General features: G+C 39.4%; 4 protein-coding genes across 4 annotated transcripts; all 4 read left to right on the top strand.

The window, feature by feature from the left end:
• The first annotated feature begins 298 nt into the window (after positions 1-298).
• On the top strand, positions 299-1,304 carry LOC129017482 (keratin-associated protein 1-3). The gene has a single exon (XM_054458110.1). The coding sequence runs from the start codon at positions 352-354 to the stop codon at positions 868-870; it is 519 nt and encodes a 172-aa protein (XP_054314085.1). The 5' UTR covers positions 299-351; the 3' UTR covers positions 871-1,304.
• A 3,700-nt stretch (positions 1,305-5,004) lies between these two features.
• LOC129017893 (keratin-associated protein 1-4) lies at positions 5,005-5,849 on the top strand. Its single transcript, XM_054458804.2, has one exon. It carries the CDS (start codon positions 5,122-5,124, stop codon positions 5,485-5,487), a length of 366 nt encoding a protein of 121 aa, XP_054314779.1. The 5' UTR covers positions 5,005-5,121; the 3' UTR covers positions 5,488-5,849.
• A 2,144-nt stretch (positions 5,850-7,993) lies between these two features.
• Positions 7,994-11,305, top strand: LOC129017645 (keratin-associated protein 1-5). The gene has a single exon (XM_063657083.1). The coding sequence runs from the start codon at positions 8,047-8,049 to the stop codon at positions 8,539-8,541; it is 495 nt and encodes a 164-aa protein (XP_063513153.1). The 5' UTR covers positions 7,994-8,046; the 3' UTR covers positions 8,542-11,305.
• Positions 11,306-25,972: 14,667 nt separating this feature from the next.
• Positions 25,973-26,583, top strand: LOC129017678 (keratin-associated protein 3-1). Its single transcript, XM_054458290.1, has one exon. It carries the CDS (start codon positions 26,030-26,032, stop codon positions 26,324-26,326), a length of 297 nt encoding a protein of 98 aa, XP_054314265.1. The 5' UTR covers positions 25,973-26,029; the 3' UTR covers positions 26,327-26,583.
• Positions 26,584-27,867: the final 1,284 nt, after the last annotated feature.

Here is a 27,867-nt window from a genome sequence, read left to right as displayed (position 1 = left end):
AAGGTGAGGCATCAGTCAATTATTCCTTGACCATGAGGAAATTTTAAGAAACATGAGGAGTTAGGGATCATATTCCTAATTAATGCCAATGACTACTTGACCACGGTAAAGAAGCCTAATTGCAGACCAAATACAATCAACTTTCAAAGGCTCTCAGTAGGTTCAACAAATAATTCAGGGAGAGGCCAATTATCATTCAGAGACAAATTATCAAACACAAATAAGGAAGAGACTTCAGGAATTATGTAAACAGTAGCTGGCCAAGGCTTATAAAAGGCCCAATGTGGCAGCCATCACCAAAACTCAGAAACTCCTCCAAGCAACCCAGACTTCAGACCAGCTCCCAACACCATGACCTGCTGCCAGACCAGTTTCTGTGGATATCCCAGCTGCTCCACCAGTGGGACATGCGGCTCCAGCTGCTGCCAGCCAAGCTGCTGTGAGACCAGCTGCTGCCAGCCACGCAGCTGCCAGACCAGCTTCTGCGGATTTCCCAGCTTCTCGACCAGTGAGACCTGCAGCTCCAGCTGCTGCCAGCCAAGCTGCTGTGAGACCAGCTGCTGCCAGCCAAGCTGCTGCCAGCCAAGCTGCTGCCAGACCAGCTCCTGCAGAACTGGCTGTGGCATTGGTGGTGGCATCGGCTATGGCCAGGAGGGCAGCAGTGGAGCTGTGAGCACCCGTATCAGGTGGTGCCGCCCAGACTGCCGTGTGGAGGGTACCTGCCTGCCCCCCTGCTGCGTGGTGAGCTGCACACCCCCATCCTGCTGCCAGCTGCACCACGCCGAGGCCTCCTGCTGCCGCCCGTCCTACTGTGGACAGTCCTGCTGCCGCCCAGTCTGCTGCTGCTACTCCTGTGAGCCCACCTGCTAAAAGCCAGTTTGCTGATTTTCAACTTGAAATTTCCACTTTCAGTTCCATTCATGAATGAATTATTTCTTCAAGCACTTATGGACCACTAACAAATTCTTGAACCTTTCTTTGGCTTTGTTATGGGGGCTACCAAATATTTTGGCCTCAGAATTATCTGATTCCTTTCAATTCCAGAAAGACCTTGCTCTTCTCTCTGAGGAGGCCAAAATACAAATTTGACCCAAGAAATGAAAAAGTTGATTTACCTTGAAATTGAGCCTTTACAAGCATTGAAGCCCATGCTCTGAGTTTCAGCGCCGACGAGACCATGGAAGAGCCATCTGTCCTTCTCAGGACACTCACTTCCTGTATTCCACCGTCCTGCAAATTTTACCCCCTATGAAAGAGGAATAATATACCAAGGTCTAATAAATTTTAACTATTGGTGCAACAAACATATCTTTTTTTTTCATTGAGTGTACTCAGGATGTATATTTCATAGAATGTCATATGAAAAATTTTAATCTGCTTTTGATATCCCTTCTCTTCTAATACCACATTAGGAAATTTGTTATCCAGAGGTCCAGTGGAGGTTAATGACCATAAAAACATAGAGTAAATGTAGTTATTTAGGGCCTCAGAAATGGCAAAGGCTCTGTTACCATAACTTAACCTTACACACTGCTTTCACAACCAGGAAGTTACAGAAATCAAATTCTCTGGCTGGGTGTGGTGGCTCACACCTGTAATCCCAGCATTTTGGGAGGCCAATGTGGGCAGATCATGAGATTGGGAGTTTGAGATCAGCTTGGCCAACATGGTGAAACCCCATCTCTACTAAAAAAATCAATTGCACTTCTATATACTAACCATGAAAAATCTGTAAGTAAAATTTTAAAAACAATTCCATTTACAATAACATTGAAAGAATAAAATACTTATGGCCGGGCATGGTGGCTCATGCTTGTAATCCCAGCACTTTGGTAAGCTGAGGCAGGCAGATCACCTGAGGTTAAGAGTTCAAGTCCAGCGTGGCCAATATAGTAAAACCCTGTCTCTACTAAAAATACAAAAATTAGCCAGGTATGTTCGTGGATGCCTATGGTCCCAGCTACTGGGGAGGCTGAGGCATGAGAATTGCTTGAACCCAGGAGGTGGAGGTTACAGTGAGCCAAGATTGTGCCACTTCACTCCAGCCTGGGTGACAGAGTGAGACTCCATTTCAAAAAATAATAATAATAATAAAAATAAAATAAAGAATAAAATACTTAGGAACAAACTTAACCTTGGAGGGGAAAGATTTGTACACCAGAAACTACAAAATGTTACTGAAAGAAATTAAAGAAGATACAAATAAATGAAAAGACATCCTGAGATCATGGATTGTAGGATTTAATATTGTTAAGATATCAATACTACCCAGAGAATCTACAGATTTAATGCAATACCTGTAAAAATCCCAATGATGTTTTTGCAGAAATTTTAAAAAAATCTATCCTAAAATACATATGAAATCAGAAGGGGTCCTATATAGCCAAAACAATCTTAAAAAAGAACAAAGTTGGTCTCACATTTTCCTATTTCAAAATTTACTGCAAAGGTACAGTAATCATAACAGTGTGATACTGACATAAAGACAGATATATAAAGCAATGGAAAAGAACAGAGAGCCTAGAAATAAACCCTCAAATACATATATGGTTAAATGAGTTCATTTATTTATTTATTTGAATTGACAAAAATTATATGTATTTATTGTGTACAACACATTGTTTTGGAATATGTATACTTTGTACAATCAAACTAATTAACATATGCATTACCTCACATAAGTTTTTTTGTAGCGAAAACACAAAATCTACTTTCTTAGCAATTTTCAGGACTGTAACATATTGTTATGAACTATAGTCTCTATGTTGTACAATAGATCTCTTGAATTTATTCCTCTTATCTAACTGAAATTTTGTAATCCTTTGACCAACATCTTCCCAACACACTCCACCACCACCCTACCCCCTGGTAACCACCATTCTACTTTCTACTTCTATGAGTTCAACTTTTTCTTTTTTTTGAGGTTTTTTTGTTTTTATTATACTTTAAGTTCTAGGGTACATGTGCACAACGTGCGGGTTTGTTACATATGTACACATGTGCCATGTTGGTGTGCTGTACCCAATAACTAATCATTTACATTAAGTTCCACTTATAAGTGAGAAAGTGCAATATTAGTCTTTTTCTTTGTCTGACTTATTTCACTTAGTATAATGTTCTCAAATTTCATCTGTGTTGCCCCAAATAGCAGGATTTCCTTCTTTTATGACCAATAATATTCCAGTGTGTGAGTGTGTGTGTGTGTATGTGTGCATGTATCGCATTTTCTTTATCCATTCATTTAATGATGGACATGGACACTTAGGTTGCTTCCATATCTTGGCTATTGGGAGTAATGCTGCAATGAACATGGGAATGCAGATGTCTCTTCAAAATACTGATTTACTTTCCTTCGGGTGTGTACACAGAAGTGGGATTGCTTGATTATATGACAGTTCTATTTTTAATGTTCTGAGGAATCTTCATATTGTTTTCCATAATGGCTGTACTAATTTACATTTCCACCAACAGTGTGCCAGAGTTCTCTTTTCTCCACCTCCTCTCCAACACTTGCTATCTTTTGTCTTTTTGATAATAACTACCTAATATGTGTGAGACGATATCTCATTGTGGTTTCAATTTGCATTATCTGATGATTGGTGATTTTGAAAATTTTTCATATACCTGTTGTCCATTTGTAGATTTTTTTTGAGAAAAGTCTATTTAGATTTTTTGCCCATTTTTCAATTACGTTATTTGTTTTCTTACTACAGGTATTGAGTTGTTTGAGTTTCCTCTATATTTTGGATATTAACTCCTTATCAGATATGTGGTTTATAAATATTTTCTCCCATTCAATGGTTTGTCTCTTCACTCAGTTTAGTGTTTTATTGGCTGTGCAGAAGCTTTTTAGTTTGATGTAATCCCACTTGTCTATTTTTGCTGATGCTTTTGGATTCGTGTTCACAATATCACAATATTGGCCAGGCAAAAGTCATGGAGTTTCCTCTGTTTTCTTCTAATACTTTTATCATTTTGAGTCTTTCTTACATTTCAGTCTTTTAATCCATTCTAAGTTGGTTTTTGTATATAATATGAGATAATGGTCTAATTTCATTCTTCTGCATGTGAATGTGGTCAAATGATTTTCAACAAGGATGACAAGACTATTTACAAATGGTTAAGATGGTTAATGTAAATGGTTCATAAATTTTATGGTATGTATATTTTACCACAATTAAAAATTTGTAACTATAAACATGTGTAGGAGACCCAAATTTTTCTGAAATAGAAGATATATATGTATATATGCTGGTTTATATTTGCAGAAGCAAGGATAAAGGTGTCAAAGAATGTGCACCAAATTCTTAATATTGATTACCTCCAGAGCATTAGTTTTGGAAGAGATGTGTGCATCTTCCGGGAAGGGAAAAGATACTAATTTTTCTTTATATACCTCTGTACTCTTTGACTTATTACAATGTGTATTCATTACTAGCACATATGTTTAATTTAATAGAGTCAGAAAACAATCTACAAGCAAAAGTCATTAAAGATTTTAGTTAGCAATATGTACATTCACTACTACTGAAGGCAAGAATATTAGATAGAGCTCTGAGGATCCTATAACTTGCACAAATTGATCATAGAAAGGCATACTTGGTTTGAAAGTTGATACATCAGGTTGTAGTTCATGTTTTGATGACACTAATGTTAGTCTTTCCAAGTCTGGACAAATTGTTTGTAAAACCATGATCATGGTTAAGTGACCATTTAAGGAAAAAGGTCAGTTAAGATAAATTCTGCCTAAAGGTTATCAAAAGACAAGTATGACAAAACGTGCCAGGGCAACACTTGGCTCAAGGCTAGTCTGTTATGTGACTTGCATAAAGAGGCACTTCTGTGCTTGGCTTCCATGGTGAGACTTCACTTAGTCCAGAAGGCAAAGAAGAAACATAATGAGACTTAATTGAACAATGGAAAAAGCAGGCTATTGAAATGCTATTTATAACTTTCTAAACACCTCAAGTATTAGCCAGAGACTCATACTGAAATTGACATCAAGAAAAGGTGTTAGGTAAAGATGCAGCTCTAGGGAACATATAAAAGGACAGATATAGAAGGTGCAGCCCAAACTCAGAAACCTCTCTTAACACAGCTCTCAACCCAACTTCTGACACCATGGCCAGCTGTTCCACCAGTGGGACCTGTGGCTCCAGCTGCTGCCAGTCAAGCTGCTGTGAAACTAGCTCCTGCCAGCCAAGCTGCTGCCAGACCAGCTCCTGCAGAACTGGCTGTGGCATTGGTGGTGGCATCGGCTATGGCCAGGAGGGCAGCAGTGGAGCTGTGAGCACCCGTATCAGGTGGTGCCGCCCAGATTGCCGCGTGGAGGGCAACTCCCTGCCCCCCTGCTGCCTGGTAAGCTGCACACCCCCATCCTGCTGCCAGCTGCACCACGCCGAGGCCTCCTGCTGCCGCCCGTCCTACTGTGGACAGTCCTGCTGCCGCCCAGCCTGCTGCTGCGACTGCTGTGAGCCCACCTGCTAAAAGCCAGGTTGCTGATCGCTTAAGAATGAAAGAGGAAGCACAGCAAAATTGTGCTGATTTCTGAAGAACTGTTCGATTTTACCTGGATGTTAAGTACCATGATGTTGTTAAGCTGCTCAGAGATAATGAAACTCCTAGTTAGGACACTGTGGATGTGCCGAATTCACTTACTGAAACATGTATCAATCAGTGTTCTGGATAGCTTGCATTGCTTGAGCAGAGGACCAGGATGGAATAGTTCATCATTTCAGTGACATCTCTGCTCCCCCAACTCTCTCTTGATGCCCATGCATCTGCAGACCTGGTTTTTCCTTGAATATCTCTGATTAATTCAAATAAAATGTTTTAATGTGCAAAGCAAACTGAGTTATGTCCTCCTTCTACCTTTAAACATGTCTTCTTGTAGCTGGTATTCAAGAGTGGATTTGCAATTTGATAATAATACCAAGGCATAACCATAAAGTCTAAACCAGAAAGATGAAATACAAAGTAAATTATGCTTGAATCCATCAGCTTAAAAATGCTCCATGAATTAAAGAATTTTTATAGTTCAAATATTTACATGCTCTAATCTATTATGATTAGGTCTAGACCAATAAAGCTTGACTTTTAGCTAAAATGTTAAGGTTGATCAAAGCTATTGATTTCTACCTAAATGTAATTCTACCATCTTTTGTCTCCTTCCATTTAATATACTAAATGTTCTCCTTCATTTATGCCCCAAAATCTAAAGAAATTGCATTACCTTCTAAATAGATTTAAAAATATCTACTAGATACTACCTATTTTCCAAGAGAATTTAGGTTTAATTTCTACACCTTAGCCTTTCGCATTCTTCCCACTGATCTCTGAATTGCTCTCTAAGCTTCAACTCCCACTATTCACCTTCATTTGATGTAGGTATGCATAAGGTGTATCTTTGGTCTAAATGATAGTAGAAGAAACAGCTATAGAGAGCACCCGCTGAGTTCTACCATTGCCATTTGTCAGACAGAAGCATTAGAAATCTGAAACAGCTCTATTATATTTGGCACTTTGCAACCCAACTTAAAAGATATTCTCTTAAGAAGTTAACACGCTGGGCGCGATGGCTTACGCCTGTAATCCCAGCACTTTGGGAGGCCGAGACAGGTGGATCACGAGGTCAGGAGATGGAGACCATCCTGGCTAACATGGTGAAACCCCGTCTTTACTAAAAATACAAAAAAAAAAAATTAGCCAGGTGTGGTTGTGGGTGCCTGCAGTCCCAGCTACTCGGGAGGCTGAGGCAGGAGTATGGCGTGAACCCAGGAGGTGGAGTTTGCAGTGAGCCAAGATCATGCCACTGTACTCCAGCCTGGGCAACAGAGCAAGACTCTGTCTCAAAAAAAAAAAAAAAAAAAAAAAAAATTTAACACAACCTAGAACAAAACAAAACATATTTTGCCATTTAATTTTTAAATTCTTCATTAGGCATTAGAGTGTAATACACAAAATACAACAGGATGCAAATATAGAAAGAAACACATTTTCCACATTATTTACAAGCTCCCAGAACTTACCTCTATCATTTAATTGGTAGCAATGATGGGTTACACACAAAATTATGCAATTTCCAAGAGGAATAAAGTAGATGGCAGTACATTCTTCAAAGTGTCATAACTCCTAGATATTTTTTCCCGAGCCTGGTTCCACTACTAAATCCAAAAAATAAAATAAAATAAAATAAATCAAAAAACACATTTTCTAGTCTCTTTACAGCAAATAACAAGACTCTTTCATGAGAAGTACTACAGCTTGAAAGTTCTCTTTAATCATGTGTGAGTGGCATTGATATCCACGAATCATGCCTTTTACTCCACCTATTCAATAAACATTTATTAAGGTTCTACCACAAACTAAGGACTCTGCTGGATACCTTCCTAAATACTATGTCAGTTTGGTACCCAAGAACAGATTTCTGGTCTGGAACAGGAATAATATTCACACATTCCAAATTGGTTGAAATCAAAGGAACTATAATCAGTAATTCAATAGGACATTGGAACAAAAAAAGGTGAAATCTGCAAATTATGTCTGACCAAAGGTACTCCTTCAGTTAGTAGATATCCAGATATCCAAAATTCAATAGAATGTAGTCTATATATCTAGAAGGAAAAAAATAATAGTTAAATATAACAGCACAATTATTACTCTTAGCCTTAGAGGTCTGGATAGATTGTCACATGGAATAACTATTATGTAAAATGAGAGCATTCTTTTGGACTAAAATGGAAGGACTCTTTGAACATGGGAAACCACAAACATATTCCAAAGAGCAAAGGACTGATATGAGGAGTCCAGAAGAAACTATAAAACAGAGTAATTTCTAAACTATTGCTCATAATGTGTCATAAGTATTCCAACGTAAGCCAATCAGAGATCCACTGAGAAACAAATTTAAACAAAAACAAAGAAAATATGTTAACAATTTTGTAAACAGCAGCTGGTTCAGATATATAAAAGGGCCAACGTGGAAGTCACCACCAAAACTCAGAAACTCCTCCAAGCAACCTAACTCTCAACCCAACTCCCAACGCCATGACCTGCTGCCAGACCAGCTTCTGTGGATATCCCAGCTTCTCCACCAGTGGGACCTGCGGCTCCAGCTGCTGCCAGCCAAGCTGCTGTGAGACCAGCTGCTGCCAGCCACGCAGCTGCCAGACCAGCTTCTGCGGATTTCCCAGCTTCTCAACCAGTGAGACCTGCAGCTCCAGCTGCTGTCAGCCAAGCTGCTGTGAGACCAGCTGCTGCCAGCCAAGCTGTTGCCAGACCAGCTCCTGCGGAACTGGCTGTGGCATTGGTGGTGGCATCAGCTATGGCCAGGAGGGCAGCAGTGGAGCTGTGAGCACCCGTATCAGGTGGTGCCGCCCAGACAGTCGTGTGGAGGGCACCTACCTGCCCCCCTGCTGTGTGGTGAGCTGCACGCCCCCATCCTGCTGCCAACTGCACCATGCCCAAGCCTCCTGCTGCCGCCCGTCCTACTGTGGACAGTCCTGCTGCCGCCCAGTCTGCTGCTGTGAGCCCACTTGCTGAAAGCCAGTTTGCTTATTTTCAGTTGCCTAGGTCACAGTGTCTCTGAACTGTTCATCCTTTGACCACCCCTGGACCACTAACAAGCTCTCAGACTTTGCATTACCTGTGATGGAGACTACTAAGTATATGAGCTCACAATTCTATCTGATTCCATTCTACAGTGGATACCTTGACGCTTCACTGGGGACACAGAAATGCTACAAAGCCACCTGCTGATCATCAATTTGCTTGGGATATACTATTTCTGATATTTCTGCAGGATTAAAAATTAATGACATGTTGTGGAATTTATCCATGAGAACTGTCCACAAGTCTAATGTTTCCATGCTTTATAATCTATTTTATCTTGTTTACCTAAAATTTTTTGCAACATCAAAGACACCAAATTACAGCCAAGTGACATTCCTCAAGTGTCACCAGAGAGAATGGAAGCTCATCACCCAACATTCAGCTTCTAAGAAGTAGGCTGGACTTTCCACGTTTTAACATCTGATCCATCCCTTGGTTTTTGGATCATAATGATCTTGCCTGCTGGATATTTCAGTTATATCTGTGATACAATGTCTTCTGTCATTTCTTCATAAATATTATATACTAGGCAAAGAAACCATTGTCTTTGTTTTCACTTGTACATAACCTGGTTTAACTGCTTATAATTCAAGAATGTCTACTTGAGGCCAGGAGCAGTGTTTCACACTTGTAATCCTAGCAATTTGGGAGGCTGAAGTGGGCGGATTACCTGAGCTCACGAGTTTGAGACCAGCCTGGGCAACATGGTGAAACCCTGTCTCTACTAAAAATACAAAAAAAAAAAAAAAAATTAGCTGGGCGTGGTGGTGCATGCCTGTAGTCCCAGCTACTTGGGAGGCTGAGGCAGGAGAATTGCTTGAACCCGGGAGGTGGAGGTTTCAGTGAGCTGAGATCATGCTACTGCACTCCATTACACTATGCAATAAACTGCAGTAAGCTCTCAAAATGGCAATTTCCTATGTATGACACCAAAGAAGACATAAGGTGCACTAAACAGTTAAGTAATGGTAAAAAGACACATATTTCCAAGTCCAAAGCAAACGTGAGAGCCTTTCTTTTATTGAGGATCATTGGCCATGTAAGGGTAGGTGGACAATGAAAAGGATGAAGCAAGATGAATTAAGGTACTAAAGGATGGAGACAAGAATGAAAAGGGGGAGAAGAGAACAAAATATAGGAGAAAAGACAGAAAGAAGACACAGTGAAAAAGGCTAGGTACAAGAGGCTGAAAGAAAAGGAGGAAGAGTGATGGAGAAGACACACCTGAAGGGAAAGGAGGTGAACCAGCGTGGCCTTATTAGTACCATATGCTGTGCATGTGCCAAGTACACATCATGCGAACTTTGCTTCACATAACATCTATATCGATCCTGTGAAATAGATATTGTGATCCTGGCTTGTAAATAAGTAAGTCTAAAAGAAGTTAAATAGCTTGTTTACAGTCACATAGCTCATAAGTTTAGAAACAAAACTGAAATCTGAATGCAACTCTGACTCCAAAATTTATGGAGAGAATGAAATTAAGAAAATAGATATAAAGGAGCGTGTGGGAAAGTTTATAAGATTTAAGGACGGCTATTTGAGAGACTGTGGGCTTCAGAATAAGTTACTCTGTGCTGCTGGTTAAGTTGTGGTCTCAGAACTCCCTATTATACTCAGCTTTATGATGTTAGCAATGAAATCTGCAAGCCACATTGTTGCTTTTCCAGCTTTCCATATTAGGCCTTGCTCCAGCCAGCCAGCACCCCATCCTCAGAGTTCCGAGTCAGGTCCACTGGGACTATCCTCCAAGTTCAGAGACATCAGAACATGTCAAGAAAAAATATGACTGTCAGTTCTGCAGGACCCAGCCTCTAAACTTATACATTTTAATAACTCCTAACTCTTCCTTGTTCCTTCAACCCTAGGGTCAGTAGCTGCTTCCTGTAGTTGCTACTTCCATGTTCAAATAATTGGCATGGATTTTGTCTCCTCGCTAGATGCTGACTGATAGAAAAGTTGTTACCAGGAGTGGTCCTGGAAAGTAGACCTTCATAGATGGGACTTGGGGATTGCTTTGGTAAAGTCCCTGAGCTTGAACCCAGTGTTAAACTCCTTGCCAATAAAAAATGAAATGCATTGCATGCAATAACATCACCATTATTACTTTGGTTGTTTAAATAAAGCACCTATTAAAATAAGTGGCTTGGGGGCTCAAGTTGCTGCTGCTCTTGACTATTAAGACAGTCGTGATGATTATAAGCATTGTGGTGAAGGATGTCTTCTGAGTGAACTGCGTGCTTTCAGAAAGAAAAATGGCAAATTCAAGACCTTAATATCTCAGGTCAGGTCATAATCAGAGATCCAGAAAAGATTCAGCAGCAGCCCTAAAATAATCACTTGTTTGTTATAGCCACAGGACTGATACTGCCCTATATTAAACACTAACTAAATTTAATTGTGTGAGTTGCATAATTGAAAGGTAAGTTGAATTCACAGCTTCAACAAGACTGTCATGTGAAAGTTAGGGAACTGACAAGGAAGAAGTTTTAGAATTGAAACCTGGCATAAGGATTTCTGTCTGAACTCAAAGGGGGCTGAGGATCTTGAATCTCCAAGTCATTCTGAGCCTCCTTTACCAGTAAAAATAGATTTCCCTCCTGATGAGTCTGATGAGAACAGCTGTCCACTGCTGGAAAATCCTCTAATAAACTCAATTAGGAAATGTACTTATATGGAATGCCTATTGTGCTGAATAGCCACCATAACTATAACTTTTTCCTACTAGTCCTGTATTTCTGATCACATTTCAGATGTTCCATAGGGCAAATATGATGTATGATCCAGGAAAAATAGCTCATACATGAAAAAACATGCAATAGGCCAAAATCCAGAATACTGACAACACCAAATGCTGACAAGAATATGGAGCAATAGGAACTCTCATTCATTGCTGGTGGGAATGGAAAATGGTACAGCCACTTTGGAAGACAGTTTGACAGTTTCTTACCAAACTAAACATATTCTTACCATACAATCCAGCAATCATACAACTTGGTATATACCTTAAAAAGTTGAAAACATATGTCCACTCAAAAACCCGCATATGGATGTTTAAAGTAGCTTTATTCATAATTGCCCAAACTTGAAAACAACCAAGATGCCCTTCAGTAGGAGAATGGATAAACTGTGGTACATCCAGACAATGAAATACTATTTAGTGCTGAAAAGAAATGAGTTATCAAGCCATGAAAAGACATAGATGAGATTTAAATGCATATGACTAAATGAAAGAAGCCATTTGAAAAGGCTAAATACTGTATGACTCCAAGTATATGACATTCTGAAAAAAGTAAAACTATGGAGACTAAAAAAATGAGTGGTTGCCAGGGGTTAGGGGTAGAAGGGGTGGAATAGGAACAACAAAAAAGGATTTTAGGGCAGTGAAACTATTCTGTATGATACTATAAGGTGGGTACAAATCATGTATTTATCCAAACCCGTAAAATGAACAACAAAAGTGAACCCAAATGAAAACTATGGACTCTGGATGATTATGTGTCAATGTAGATTTATCAATTGTAAAAAAATGTATCACTCTAGCGGGAGATGTTGATAATGGGGAAGCTACATATGTGTGAAAACAGGGGGTATATAGGAAACCTGTGTGCTTGATTTTGCTGTGAACTCAAAACTACTCTGGAAATAAAGTGTATTTTTAAAAAGCATTATTGTATTATTATATATTAGCAGAAACCTGAGGAATATGTGTAAGTGTATTTTTGGGGTAGTAAACCAAAGAAGATGGAATATGACACTCTAATAATCTCACTTAGGGAAGTTGCTTATGAGGAATGCCTAAATGATGTGATTACACTTAAAGATTCTGGATGTAAAATTTCTGTACAAAGAATTATTTGATTTGTTGGTTTAAACTTGAAATCAACAATGGCCTATGTTTACTGACGCTCACGTGTCAGGACTTTTTTGACATAATGTAAAGGAAAGGAATCAAAGACTTAAGGAGATAGGAATTTTGGAGACGATTTATCATGTGACACTGCACACATACGCATCGCCAAGTAACTTTCCAAAGGTCCCAGAGAAAACTGCCTTCACTCAAGGCTTTTATATTCATGAGAGACTCTTGCAGTAGCCTAGATATGATGGTGGAGATACTCCCTCTCTTTGATTTCAGTAGAGAAAATAGGATCTCAGAGCACTGGAAGCTAAGCCACAAAACTTGACTACCAAAGTAAAAGTAAGTGCAGTTGGCCTGTTTGAATTGCATGGGTCCACTTACACGCAGATTTTTTTCAACCAAACACTGATTGAAATACAGTATTCTCAAGACGCAAAATTTGCATATATGGAGGACCAACTTTTCATAAACACTCCACAGGGCTGACTGTGAGACTTGAATATGTGCAGATTTTGTATATGCAGGAGGCCTGGAACCAATTCCCCCCACCCAGTACACTGAGAGACAACTGTACATTCACTGTAAAAAGAAACAGAGATATAGTGGTAGCCAGAATGCTTTGACCCACAGGGTTCTGTCAGTAGTTAGTTTATTATGGTATCCTTGGAATGAAATTAAGGGGAAGCCTATTAAAATGTTGGCTGATATCTATACTTAGATGTTCAGGGGATTGTATTAGTTTCCAATTGCTCCTCTAACAAATTACCACAAAATTGGCAATCTAAAATAACACAAATGTATTATCTCACAGATTTTGTGGGTCAGGAGTACAGCAGGGCATGGCGAGATTCTTTGCTCTTGGTCTTATGGGAGTAAAACCAAAGTATCAGCTGGTTCTCATCTGAGGCTCAGTCTTCTTCCAGGAATTGTTTTATTGGCAGGATTCATTTCCTTCTCATGTTTTCATATAGTCCCCTCCATCTTCAAACCAGCAGTGGTAGGTCAAGTTCATGTTATACTTTGAATCTCTCTGATTTCCTACCCTACCCCCACTTCCCTCTCCAATGTCCTCTTCTGCTCTCAGCTGGGAAAAAAAAATGTTCTGCTTTTAAGGGCACATATAATTAAATTGGACGCACCTGGATAATTCAGGATATTGTCACTATCTTGAAGTCAACTGATTAGTAACCTTAATTACATTTGAAATGTCCCTTTTGTTACATAGCAGACATGCTACATAACATCCCCAAGTCCCATCTATGAAGGTCTACTTTCCAGGACCACTCCTGGTAACAACTTTTCCATTAGTCAGCATGTAGTGAGGAGACAAAATCCATGCCAATTATTTGAACATGGAAGTAGCAACTACAGGAAGCAGCTACTGACCCTAGGGTTGAAGGTACATGACCTTGGGTCATGACACAAGGGCTCAGAGGCCTTGGAGCCTGAAATTCTGCCAATTACAGGAACTATTAGACATTAAGTTGACACTAATTTCTAGAGACCCAAATGCCACTGGTCCTCCAAAAAAAAGTGGTGACTTTTGATGGCCAGATGATAGTTAGAATCTTGGTCTACATTTGAATCACAGTGGACCCAGTGGGCCTGCAGAACAATTCCCCAATTTGTGAATGTATAATTGGAATAATCATGCTTGACAGCTGGCAGAATCCCCACATTGGCACTGAGGAATAAAGCTCATTTGGTAAAAAGAACCAAGTTGAAGCCCCCAGAAGTTTCCCTTGATACAAGAATAGTAAATAAAAAATAATACTATATTGATGGGAAAATTTTGAAGATGGGTGCCATTATCAGAGACTTGGAAAAAGCTGGGTTGTGATACCTACCATCTCCCCATTGAGCTTGTTTATCCCGTGGACAAAGCAGATAAACCCTGGAGTATAACCAAACAATTATGTATTATTGTTTTAAATGAATTCAGGTGGTGACCTCAACTGGAGATGATGTTCCAAATGTTGTGTCTTGAATGGAGCAAATTAAGACAGCCCCTGGCACCTGGTATGCAGCTATTGACAAGAAAATGCATTTTTCTCTGTATCAGGGCAACCAGAAGTACTTTTCTTTGACCTGGCATGGCCAACAGTAACCTTCCAAGCATTGCCTCAGGGCTATGTCAACTATCCTGCTCTCTGTCCTAATATACTCATGGTATTAATCATCTTGACTTTCCATACAACATCATAACAGTCCACTATATCAATGACATCATGCTGGTTACATGTGACGAGCAGGAAGTAACAAGTACCTTAGAGGACTTGGTAAAACATTAATGAACTCCAGGGCAAGAAATAAACTCTACAAAATTAAAAAGCTCACCTCCTCAATGAAGTTTCTTGGAGTCCAATTGTCTGGAACACACTGATACATCCTTTCCAAGGTGAAAGATATATATTTTAAGCTAACTTCAGCTAAAAAGGCACAACTCTCGGTGGGCATTTTTGTATTTTGGGGTCAACATATACCATATATGAGTTTGTTATTTCAACCCACTTAATGAATAACTCAAAATGCTGCTAGGTTTTAGGGGGGACAAGAGCAAGAGAAGGCTCTAAAGAAAAGTCCCAGCTATGGGCGTGGTGGCACGCACTTGTAATCCCAGCTACTTGAGAGGCTGAGGCAGGAGAATTGCTTGAACCTGGGAGGCAGAGCTTGCAGTGAGCCCAGATCACTCCTCTGCACTCCAGCCTGGGTGACAGAGCAAGACTCCATTAAAAAAAAGAAGAAGAAGAAAGAAAAGAAAAGTCCCAGCTACAATTCAAGCTGCTATTTCATTTGAGCCTTATAAGCCAGCACATCCAACCATATTTGAAGTGTCTATGGAAAACACATGCTCACTGTATGTAGCCTCTGGCAAGCATCAATAGAAGAATTACAGGTCAGACTTATAAGGTTTTGGAGAAAATCCATGCCCTCCTCTGAAAATAACTACTGTCCTTTTGATAAACTACTTCCGGCTTGCTAGTGGGCAAGAACTGGAAAAAATGGAATGACTGTGCAACCTGAGCTTCTCATGCTTAGCTGGGTGTTATCTACCCACCAAACTATAAGGCTGGATGTGCACAGGAGCAATCTATTAAGGCAGGGGCCCCCAACCCCTGGGCAGTGGACTGGTACCAGTTGTGGCCTATTAGGAACCAGGCAGCACAGCAGGAGGTGAGCCACCGGCCAGAAGCAGTACTGCTTGAGCTCTGTCTCCTGTCAGATCAGCGGTGGCGTTACATTCTCACAGAAGCGCAAACCCTGTTGTGAACCATGCATGTGAGGGATCTAGGCTGTGGGCTCCTTATAAGACTCTAATTCCTGATGATGTGTCACCGTCTCCTATCACTCGCAGGTGTGACCGTCTAGTTGCAGGAAAACAAGCTCAGGGCTCCCATCAATTCTACATTACGGCGAGTTGTATAATTATCTCATTCTATATTACACTATAATAATAATAGAAATAAAGTGCACAATAAATGTAACGCACTTGAATCATCCTGAACCATCCCTACCCACCTCCCTGCTCCATGGAAAAATTGTCTTCCATGAAGCCGGTCCCTCGTGCCAAAAAGTTTGGGGGCTATGCCATATGCTACACCCCAAGCTAAGTAAGCTTCATATTAACCTAATTTCATTGAACACTTACATCAATCCTGTAAAATAGATACTGTTACATTACCTTTGTAGATGAGGAAATCAAACCTAAAGGCGGTTCAATAGTTTATTCATAAGTAAAAAACAGAAATACAAACCCAACTCTGATCCCAAAATTCTTGATGAGACCATGAAGTTAAGGAATTGGAAGTAAAGATTGGTGTTGGGAGATTCAGTAGATCCAAGGATATCTCTTTGGGCAGCTGTGGGCTTCAGGATAAGTTCCTCTTTGTGCCCATTACGTTTCTATTTCTCGGCTCCAAGGCCTCCCTTCTGTACTCTGCAAAACACACTGTGGCTTTGACTGCGGTTCTGTTAGGCTTTTCCACTAGGGGGTGACAGAGGAAAACTGCAAAGCTGGAATAGGAAGGCAGGATTTGTTCCTTCCTTCTGCTCCATTTGGGGCTTCCTGTATGCTAAGCAGATCCCAGGATAATTGCCCCAAGTCACACTTCTCACTCCAGCAGGTGCAGATCCTGCCCATGGCAGCACATGAATTCAGTTTGCAGTTTTCTCAACACTTGTAGAACCAGCTTCATTGTCTCCTTTCCAGGGTCACCAGGACCAACCAGTCCTCTCTTAAAACAACAGTTTCAGCTCTACAGGACATCTCCCTCTCTAAGGTTTAATTCCTTGCCTCTTGCATTTAAAGCTAGGCCTTTAAAGCTTCCCTGGAAAACTAGGGCTTTCTTCAGTTTCCACATTTGTGGTATTTTAGGGTCCTCTTTTAATCCTTTCAGTTATCTAGTGAACAGCTTAAAAATTATTCGTATGAATTTTATTCAATAGAAAAAGAAAGGGTTTGGTTCTCATCTTCTGTGGGACCCTAACTGTTATACTCTTACTGCCTTTGAAAAATCAGATTATTTAGTGAGCCATTTGTACAGAATGTTCACTTACTCCCTTTCATTAATCACCATAGTGGATTATGAGAAAAAAATTATATCTGAGCTTTGGAGATGGCAGTCAGAGAATTACAGCATTTTAGACCTGATAGAATCCAATTGAGAAACTAGAAAGATTACTCAACAACATTAAGCTCTGTAGTTAAGAAAGTTCCACCTTTTCTATCAAAAGCCTTCCATGAAAAGTGGGATGTGCCCAGAGACCTGACTGCAGATGGCCCTTTGTTAATGACTGACTTATCCCAAAAATCATAACTCTGACTTAAGAAACCTATTCTCCATCATGATTATTCTGTTAAATGCCATTAGACAGAATTAGTTTTAAAAGCTCAAAGACACAAAGGGATGTTGAGAAACTTGAAGGGAGAAAATGTTGAATCATCACATCAACTAAAGCATGTAAGCCTTGGGTAAGACTGGAGATTTGAGAGTTTAGTAAAATTGTTTTGTGAGGTTGAGAGAGACTAATCCAAAGCACCAAGTATTATGAGCCTATGTTGGGCCTATTCATTTCTAAGCATGTTCTCTTTTTTCTTCTTTGTTCTTGCATTACAAATATGGGATAGAGAAACAGGACTGGTACAGTACACAACATGAAAATCAAAATTCCTGGCTTTTAATTGGTTAATACTTAACATACAAAATTTCAATAATTTTACTTTCTTAATTTTTTAATATCTTATTTATTTTAGTTGCATGAATGAAACAAACCAAATATTTTCCCAAAAGGATCAGAGAAATCTTGGTCCAAATGGGGCCAGAGTAAAGAACTACAATTATGTTATCTCTAAGACAGTACTGACTTGTTCAAAAGATGACACCTGTGACCCTGGGAAAAAAGATCCTAATGGGCTGATAACCTTACGGTAAGAAGAAGGGAAAGAACTCAGGATTTTCAGAGCAACTGAAGCCAGGAAGCATGAGGAAGTTTGAGAAGAGTTAGAGATGACAGAGGTTGACAGCAACAGCCACAAAAAACTCTGAACAGAAGGAAATTCAAGGTTCTCTATTCAGGAGAGGTTGAGGGAGAAAAAAACAATAGAATCCTAGAGATAGAATTCAGGAAACTCTGAGGTTAACATTTTTGCCCTTTACTCCAACGCTTGTTGGTTTAGTGATCAGAAGGGACCAAACAGAAAGAGAACTGCACAAAAGACAGGGATAGAAGTTAGAGGGAACCAGAAGCTGGGACTAGAAGTCGTACGAAACACTTGTTTTCTGTGTTAACATGTACTAAGCAAAACAAACTTGTTATGTTGTTTCTCAGGGGTCCCCAAGCCCCAGGCTGCAGAGTGATACCTGTCCCTGGCCTGTTAGGAACTGGATCACACAGCAGGAGGTGAGCAGCCGAGGAGCAAGTATTCCCGCCTGAGATTCGCCTCCTGTCAGATCAGTAGATCGGCAGCATTAGATTCTCATAGAAGTGCAAAGCCTATTGTGAACTGCACGTGTGAGGGATCCAGGTTGCAAGTTCCTTGTGAGAATCTGTCTGAGGTGGGACAGTTTCATCCCAAAACCATCCCACCCTCATCCCACCCACAGTCAGTGGAAAAATTGTCCTCCATGAAACCGGTCACTGGTGTCAAAAAGGCTGGGGACTGCTATTGTATTTGAGTATAGGTTGACACTTTAATCACTCTAAAGATGTTTTTAACTGTAGGAAGGGACAGAGAGTGGGATGAGAAAGGAATCAGAAGACCTGAGTTTAAAATCCCAAATCTACTCACTAACTGACTGTGACCTTAGACAAATCTTCTCAGAAGCTCAGTTTTTGTCTTGTATATCAAATGGGGGTTCTAATATGTCACAGTATTGCTGTGAATAACAAATAAGGTTATTAATAGTAATATGCCTGGCATATAGCAGGTGCTCAATAAATTTTATTTTCTATGTCTCTTCTCCATTCAAGTGTATGTCTTCAGGAGCAGAAAGCCCTTTTGGCTATGGAGAGGATAGCATAGTCATGTGTGGAAAATAGCTTTAAAAATAGGAAGAGCATTGCTCAGGGTGATGTTGTATTCCATTTGAATAAAATGGTTCACACAAAAACGGTCATCTCATTCTCAGTCTAAGTGCTTCATAGTAAGCACAATTTTCATCTATATGTTGGAGCCTTCCAAATCTTTACCTCCAGTACTAAGCGTGGTGTACTCTCGAAAATCAAAACACACTTAATATTTTTGGGAAGGTTTTTCTCATGTTGTCGTCCTCCTTTCTGTTCTTTTCATCCCAATGGACTCAGATGTCAAATTTCCACTCAGGAAAACTGACCAGCTATGATTACAAGCTGTTGCAATACATCTTATTCTATGGAGGAAATTACTAACTGTACCAAAATATAAATTGTATCACTTCATGTAAATCACAGATAGTAATGAGAAAGACAGAATGAGGAAGAGGTCATGCTCAAGCAGATAGAGCATTTCTTCAGTCCCCTCTGAGTAATAAATCCTGCTAGGCATTTGTGATGACTGCCTCCTGAAAAAGGCAATGTGGTAGAGGGGACATGAGGAGCGCACACTGCTTCCCAGTGATCTTACAGGGTTCCAGCAAAGCAAGGTAGAGGGGCACAGTTTCCTTTGTGGAGGCGGGGTCTTCACTGGTTGCAAAAACTATAATGAAGACTATCAACAGGCAGGCTTTCCAGGCATGGGAAACCTAAAAGCTAAACTCCCAAATTTAGCCCTAGATTCCCTATTGTTGGAGAGAAAGAATAGCTGAAAATGACGGGGAAGAAAAAACTCCAGCCTCCCTCTGCTTATTTAGTAACAACAATCACACCTATTAGAATCATTTATTAAGGACTTACTATGTTCCAGGCACTGCATTGCACATTTTAATGCTTTCTTTAATTTACTCTTTAAACATCCTATCAATGTGATAGCAATATTGGCCATATTTACAAATGAAGGAGTTAAAGAGGTAACTTCCCTGCCTTAGAAAAATATATACCAGTGGTTCTCCATGGGTCTACTTAATTCAAGTTCAGACTCCTCATCTTGGGGTCAAGACTCTATATCTTGCTTTTATCTCACACAATTGTTCTCTAGACACCGCGCACTATTCATGGCTTCCTAACAACCATTTTTTCTTTTCCACTTCTTCTATGCATTTACTGCTGCTCTTCCCTACAGCTGGAATGCCTTCCTACTCCTCTGCCTTGCATTCAAGCCCGGTGTACCCTGCGAATCCCAGTAAATTCTAAGATATTTAAGAGTACACCATGTCCTGCTTGTCCTTGAATGCCTTAAATCTCCTAGCACAGTACAAAGCAAATAGCACGTGCTCAACAGAGATAGGTTGAAATAAACCAAGTTGTATATTTTCTCTTGAAAAATGTAATAATCAATAATAGAGAGATTATAAACTAATGTATAGTGACTAAGAATGCAGACTCTGGAGCCAGGTGGCCTTGGTTCAGATTTTAATTCCATCACTTACCAGCTATTGACTTTGAGCAACTTACTTAACTGCTCTATGCCTCAGTTTCCTTCAGCTATGAAAGAGATGATAGCTTTAATACCAACCTCATAGGGCTGTGGTAAGAATTAAATGACATGATACATGTAGTGCGCTTTTAAAAAAATCTGTTACACAGAAAATTCTGTATGAGAATTTGCCCTTACCGTATAGCCAACTATATGTTTAGTAAAATAAGCTAAAAACTCAAAGTATATTTTAAAACCATAGTGTCATGTTATTTAAATACATAACAATTAAGTCTCTTAATTTCAAAAAATTTCAAGTACTACAGGAGCTCTTTGGAAAATCAGTAGTCATTTAATTCAATACAGTAGTCAGATTTATCTAATCAATGGAGAAAAAAGTCTCTGATTCAAAATAAAATTATAAAGTACAACAATTGTTAGAAAATAATTCCAAGGATGAAAATTCCAAAGCTTACTCCAGAATATTGTAAGTTTAAATATCTTAATATTTCACATAGTAGGCAGCTGAAAATTTTATTTTACCAGTGCCTGGCATATAGTAGGTACTCAAATTTTATGGAGTGTCTATTTTCCTAAACATATTAATTTTAGTTAACACATATTTTTATATATTAATCATATAGAATTATCTGTTACTATCTGTATACTCCACAGCCTACAATAATACATAAGAATTAAACTGAAAGCCTAGGGTTCCCAGGAAAAATAGGTAACACTTCCAGCCAGCTGGCTAAGCAACCACTTGCAAGAATGTTGCATGTGCCACGTGACTGAAAGCTATGAGATCAGCTCTGCATGTTGCCAGATGACAACTACAGAGACTATCAGATGTCCTCAAGTGGAAAACACCACTACTTCCATTTAAAAGAAATTCAATTTGGGGGTAATTTTCAGTGCAAGCTAATAAGGTGACGAGATATATCAGGCTTGACTATAACCACAAACTGGAAAAAAAAAAAAAATCTGATGCAACTGGAAAACACTCCCAAAGTTCACCATTTAACCCAAGCCCAGAATCCTTTGCGTGAATGCTCAGCAAATAGCAAAGTAAACAAAGAATAAATTGATGTCAATGGCAGCCCTGATACCAGCCATTCTTTCTTTCAATCTATACTATAAAGGAATGCACTGGCAGTTTCAAAGATCATGCAGTTCAGGAAATGAAGACCAAATGTTTTCACTTACCAGACATTTTTATTAGGATGACAAACTTTAAAGGTTCCTATATCCTGCTTTTGTGAAGGGATGAAGAATTCCAACAGGCTTTAGGAAAATTGAGTGGCCCAAAAGTGTGAAGCTTCCTAACATCCCTGCTGACTCAGGAGGTGACACTGTGGAAGGCGTTTCCCAACAGCCACCCAGAAATTCACTGAGTTGTTGGGAGATGGATATTGGTAAGGCACAAAGTGGCTCACAGCAAAACATGACTAACGCACATAAAAGTGACTATCTCATTCTTAGTCCACACACATCATTGAAAGCAAAATTTTTCCTGTATGTTGGAGCCTCCCAAATCTGCACCTCCAGCTCTGCTCCCTCTCACAGCTTCGGGATGTTTTGTCTGTCGGTCCCAAACTAAACTCATCTCCAATCCCTTTCCTATCACCCCAGACAGCAGCCGTTTCTACGAGTAAATCTGACACCTAGATATGATCCTTGGCTCCACACATCCTCTCAATCAGCATGACCTATCATCTCCACTTTCAAAAGGGCTTCCAAACTCTACCACTTCTTAACAGTTCATCAAAAACTAGCATCAACTGTCTATCCTCACACTTTCTAGTTGTGCCAGTTTCCACTTTGCTCTGCTGCAGTTCATTTTCCTTTGAACATAAATCGCATCTTATCACTCCCTTCTTTAAGTCATCCAGTGGATTTCAACACCCTTAGAGTAAAATCTAAACTGTGTAGAACAACTAAAAAATCCTACACGGCCTGCCACCTGCCACCTTCTGTAACCTTATTTCCTATTATACTCCTTCAAAATCCTACACAGCCTGCCACCTGCCACCTTCTGTAACCTTATTTCCCATCACACTCCTTCAAAATCCTACACGGCCTGCCACCTGCCACCTTCTGTAACCTCATTTCCTATTACACTCCTTCTCTTCACTATAGTCCAGCCACTCTGACCACTCTAACTAAGTTAGTACACTCCCTGGCACTTCTCTGGAGTTCTTATTTATTCATTTGTTAGTTTTTTTATTGTCTGTCTCTCCCACTTGACAACAAGGACCTTATCTGACCTGTTTATTGCTCTATGCTTAGTACCTAGCATAGTCTTAGACATTTTGTTGAGGGCATTAATAAATTTTAAAAGTACATGAGCATAATCTACAATTATATAAAATTTAATTCCACAAAAATATTGATTTTGTGCCAACTATTGTTATTAGGTGAGCCATCATTCACTAGCAGTGTGACTTTAGAATCATTACTTAATATCCTTACTCTTGGTTTCATCATCTGGGAAATGGGTACAGTAATAGTGTATCCAGCAGTGATCTTAAAGGGTTGTAAGATATGAGGAAGAAGTTGCACAATAATACTTAGCACCATGCCTGACACATGGTATACATCTCATACATGCAAAGTGTTAGCAGAGGATTAGTGTTCCCATTACCTTAAAAACAAAAATATTAATTTTATTGTGGAAACTGATGTACTACCCAGAGGGTGGTCCCTAAAAACTGAATGATGTGATAAGAAATCTCCGGTAAGTCTCTCTTCTCTATTCCCACAAAACTGTGATATCTTCTAAGACACTCCTCACTCCCCTAGAACACCCAAATAGTTTCTTAATTATTGTCCTTGTCTTCAAATTACCTCCCTTCTACAGCGTAGTCTTTTGACTAAGAAAATAGCTCTAAACTCAACTCCCCTTGTGGTCCCAAGACCTTCAATGACCTGGCCTCATCCTTCCTACCAGTCTTACGCTCAACTAATCTTGAGGGTCTTCTGCAGTGTAGTCAGACAATACCCCTAAAGCAGGAGGGAATCTGGCACAGTGATTAAGACCATGGAGTCTGAAGCCATACTGTTTGGCTTCAAATGCCAGCTACTCACTCGCTAGCTACTTAGCCTCTCTATGCCTCAGGTTCCTCATCTGTCAAAGGGCAAGGAAAATATCATTGCATACATCATTATAAGGTTGTTGTAAGAACTGTATGAGATAATGCATGCAAAGCACTCAGCACATTACTTAATACTTAGTAAGTGGCAATGATAACCATGGTGAGCCTCCCCTCAAAAACTACAGCATCTTTCCAAAATCTAGTCATGTCACATACCTGTTCAGCAACCTTAACATAATGCCCATCGCCTACAAGATAAAGTTCAAAATCCTAAGTGTAGGACACTAAGCACAGTACAAATTCTTCATACTGTGGCACTAACCCACCTTTCCATCTTCATTCCAACAGATTCAGAACCTATGCTTCAACCCGGCAACACTTTTTGCCATACCATGGGTGTCCTGTGGCATTTTGTTTCAATGGCTGAAATAGCCTTACTATTTATTTCTATCTGCTAAGCTCCTTTTCACCCTTCAAGATCCAAACAAATGTTCTCTTTTTGTGAAGGGCTTCCTAAGTTTTTCAGGAGAAGTCTATGGCTTCTACCTCTAAACTCTCATATCATAACCTGGAAAATCTAAATGTACACTCCTTTGTTATTGTTTGCTGGCTTATTTCTCTGAGTCTGTCTTCTTCTCTATGACCCCTGTAAGGGCAGGAGCCTATTGCGACTTTTTGCATGATACCCAACATACAACAGGTGTTCAATCAATGAGCATTTTATATGTAAATTCTAATTTTGATATGTAAATATCTAAGAGAGATGAGATGTAAATTCCAGCATAGGAATCCAAAACTGCAAAATCATTCCAATAAGAAAATGGCTAAAATGAAAGCAGTTTCATGCTAAGCATTTTTTTAATCCAACATCTTGTTGATTTGCATCTCATTGGGCTTCTGATTCCTCTGCATTGTGCAATTTTCTACTTTAGAACTTGAGCCATCTTATCTGAAAAAATGGGTCAAGAAAATATGTACGTGTTTTTAAGCCTTTCTAAGTAAGCTATTTCTAAAGGTTTTACCAGTTTAGTATTTTTCATATTCTAAAGTAATTCTAAATCATCATACTAAATTTTCTACCTTTATCTACTTTTACAACTTTATTTTTAGACTTTTAGTGGTTTAGATGAAACTTGGAAATGTCTCTATTCTGGACCACAGAGCCTGTAAGTAAGACAGGGGTGTTCAATGTTTTGGCTTCCCTGAGCCACATTGAAAGAAGAAGAATTGTCTTGGGCCACACATAAAATACACTAACACTAATGACAGCTGATGAGCAAAAAAAGAAAAAAAAAATCACAAAAAAATCTCATAATGTTTTAAGAAAGTTTATGAATTTGTGTTGTGGTGCATTCAGTGCCATTCTGGGCCACAGGTTGAACAAGCTTGCTGTAAGATGTTGCTAAATCTCCCCAAGTATGTTTCATAAAGCACTGACCTATAGAGCTAATCTCTGAAAACAAACAAAAAGCAGTCCATGGTCAAGTAAGTTTGGAGAAAAATATATGCTATATCTCTGTATTGAAAAGTCATAGAGCATTTTAGCACATTAAAGGCTCTGAGAGGCCCAACAATGAAGAACTCAGCATTTCCCAAACTTACTTACCAGAGAACACTTTCAAGTCCCTTGGAACCAGTGTTCATGGAACTCAACCTGGGAAATACTGCACCATTTAGCTTCTGAATGGCCCAATACAACTAGCTTTTTGGTTATAAATAATCTCCATTTATAACACAGTTGGACGGAGCTTAAAGGACGCCCATCTTTGTCACCCATGCAGGTCTTCATTCCCATCTGCATGTTCTTACCAAGTGATCGTTCAGAGCATATTTGAAAGTAATGCAGAACAAACGATTTGTTACAGCTCTGTTAGAAAGTGCCTCTTTACACAAAACCAAAATCTATTTCTCTATAGATTCTATCCATTCATCTTCATTCAGTTTATTAGAGCCACAAATAATAAATCTAAAATGTTATATCACTTTTTCAGCCCGAGGGCCTAAAGGATCACATAGAACCTTTGGTCACTGGTAGAACAGCAAACAAAAAGCTTACTTGTCCTCTTCATCTGAAAAGTAAACAAAAGACGTGGGAAAGGTTTGCAGATGCCTGGCATACCGAGCCATTATTAGTGAGGGTATAATGATTAGAAGATAATGGCCCAGTACCTTTGAAGACTGGAATGAAGCTTTCTGTGTAGTGACACACTGGCAATGTGAATAGTCCTAATTTGACAACAAAACAACCTAAATCTCTTTTATGAGGTGAGCAGTGTATCTTAGGTAATAAACACTTAAGTAATTAGATGGTTTTTATGGAAATAGCTATAAACTGAAACATGGGGAAAAAACCCTCAGTAATAGGCTGACGCCCAGGGAGATGGGTATATAAGAGCCAGAGCAGAAGAGAGGAGCATCGAGACACCAATAGACTTCTTCTCTCAACTCAACAAAAACCCACCTCCCATTGCTATGGATTGCTGTGCTCTCCGCTCCTGCAGCGTCCCCACTGGCCCTGCCACCACCTTCTGCTCCTTTGATAAAAGCTGCCGCTGCGGAGTCTGCCTACCCAGCACCTGCCCACATGAGATCAGCCTCCTTCAGCCCATCTGCTGTGACACCTGCCCCCCACCCTGCTGCAAGCCTGATACCTATGTGCCAACTTGCTGGCTGCTCAACAACCATTACCAGACTCCCGGACTGAGTGGGATCAACCTGACCACTTATGTTCAGCCTGGCTGTGAGAGTCCCTGTGAGCCCCGCTGTTAACCAGCGGAGTCTGCACAGGTTCCATGAGGTGGCTGCCCAATGTTCTCCGCACCATCTGGGCTTCAGCACTCACTACTGCCTACATCAAAGCTAAGGCCATCCCAATCCCTGGGGCCAAGTCTTGATGAATCTTCTTAATTCTTTGCTCCTTTGGGTACAGTTGGAGACCTCCTTTCTGTCTTTTAGGCTATTTCATCACTCTTTGAGAAATAACCATTTTGACTATTTGTTAATAAACTTTATTCTGGCTTAGCAAATATGACCTTGTGATGATTTATTTTCATGTTTCCCATTAGGGAAAGTGGAATGCCTACCTAAACCTGAACAGCAGGTTATCACACTATCCAAGATTTACCCCAACAGAGTAAGAGCTCTCATAGTGGAATTTATCGAAAAAATAAATACTGGTTATTTGTGATAGGTTAAAAAGTAAAAAATGTGGTAGTTCATTTTATAGAATCTTTTTATTTAACAGATCTTTATTTAATAGATATTATCGGAAGACATCCACTGTGCAAGCACTATGCTAGAGTCTAGAGATTAAGAGAATGTTTTAAAAATACTTGATTTTAGTTTCCATTGATTCTGACATTGATTTTTCTTTCTTCCTTAATTGACTAAATGAATTGATCACTGTGCTGGTGTGTATAAATAATTTGATTATCCTAGTCCTCACAGTCATCTGAAATTCTGAGCTCAAAATGCAAAGCAATTTTGAGAAGTATATATCTCCATTTCTTCATATATGCTGTCTTCCAAAACAATCCATTTTGAATTAATATTAGCATTTATTGAGTATTCATTGATCCCTCAAATGGGGCTTACTTGGTTTACATTAGTCATGACCATGATTAGAAGTTTGCTAGTCTAAGTGACATATAATATCATGACATTGAAATATACTTAAAATATCAGACCACAGTGTAGTATTTTCTACACACCAGAAATAGTCACACAATTCTGAGAGAAAAAACACACAGTTTCTGTTAGAACAAAACCTCTATGATAACCACTAATTCATGTCCTTATTTATCTTAGAAAAATCTAAGTGCAATTAGGTCTTTGCAGAAAATAAAGGTATCATGATACATATATATATGTGTGTATATATACATGTGTGTATATATATGTATATATGTGTGTGTGTATATATATCTATATCTATATCTATCTATCTATCTATCTATATATATATATGTACTTTTGGACTTGCCTTTGGCCTTTGGGCCAATTGCTTCCCTCTCAGTCTCAATTTCCCTCTTATTAAAGTGGTTTCCTACCTATAGCTTGGTTTCCTACAGGCTCAGTTAGCTTGTTATTACTCTCTGCCTTGCTTCTGTCTCAGGATTATTGTGAGGACAAGATGCCCTGAAGTATAGAAACCACCGTGTCCACAGCATCAACCTGTTACACATGAAAGACTATCACCATTACTGCCATATGGTAGTTCCCAAATTTCTCACCAAAAGGCATCTTTTGAAAATATTTATTTATTTATTTATTTATTTCAGTAGCTTTTGGGGTACAAGTGGTTTTTGGTT

The sequence above is a fragment of the Pongo pygmaeus genome, chromosome 19 (assembly GCF_028885625.2).
Source record: "Pongo pygmaeus isolate AG05252 chromosome 19, NHGRI_mPonPyg2-v2.0_pri, whole genome shotgun sequence".
In the NCBI taxonomy this organism is placed as follows: domain Eukaryota; kingdom Metazoa; phylum Chordata; class Mammalia; order Primates; family Hominidae; genus Pongo; species Pongo pygmaeus.
The sequence above is the reverse complement of the archived record's forward strand: the minus strand, read 5'-3'. Positions and strand labels throughout refer to the sequence as shown.

Coding starts and splice junctions, on each gene's coding strand:
- LOC129017893 (XM_054458804.2), top strand. CDS start 5,122: ATGGCCAGCTGTTCCACCAGTGGGACCTGTGGCTCCAGCTGCTGCCAG.
- LOC129017645 (XM_063657083.1), top strand. CDS start 8,047: ATGACCTGCTGCCAGACCAGCTTCTGTGGATATCCCAGCTTCTCCACC.
- LOC129017678 (XM_054458290.1), top strand. CDS start 26,030: ATGGATTGCTGTGCTCTCCGCTCCTGCAGCGTCCCCACTGGCCCTGCC.
- LOC129017482 (XM_054458110.1), top strand. CDS start 352: ATGACCTGCTGCCAGACCAGTTTCTGTGGATATCCCAGCTGCTCCACC.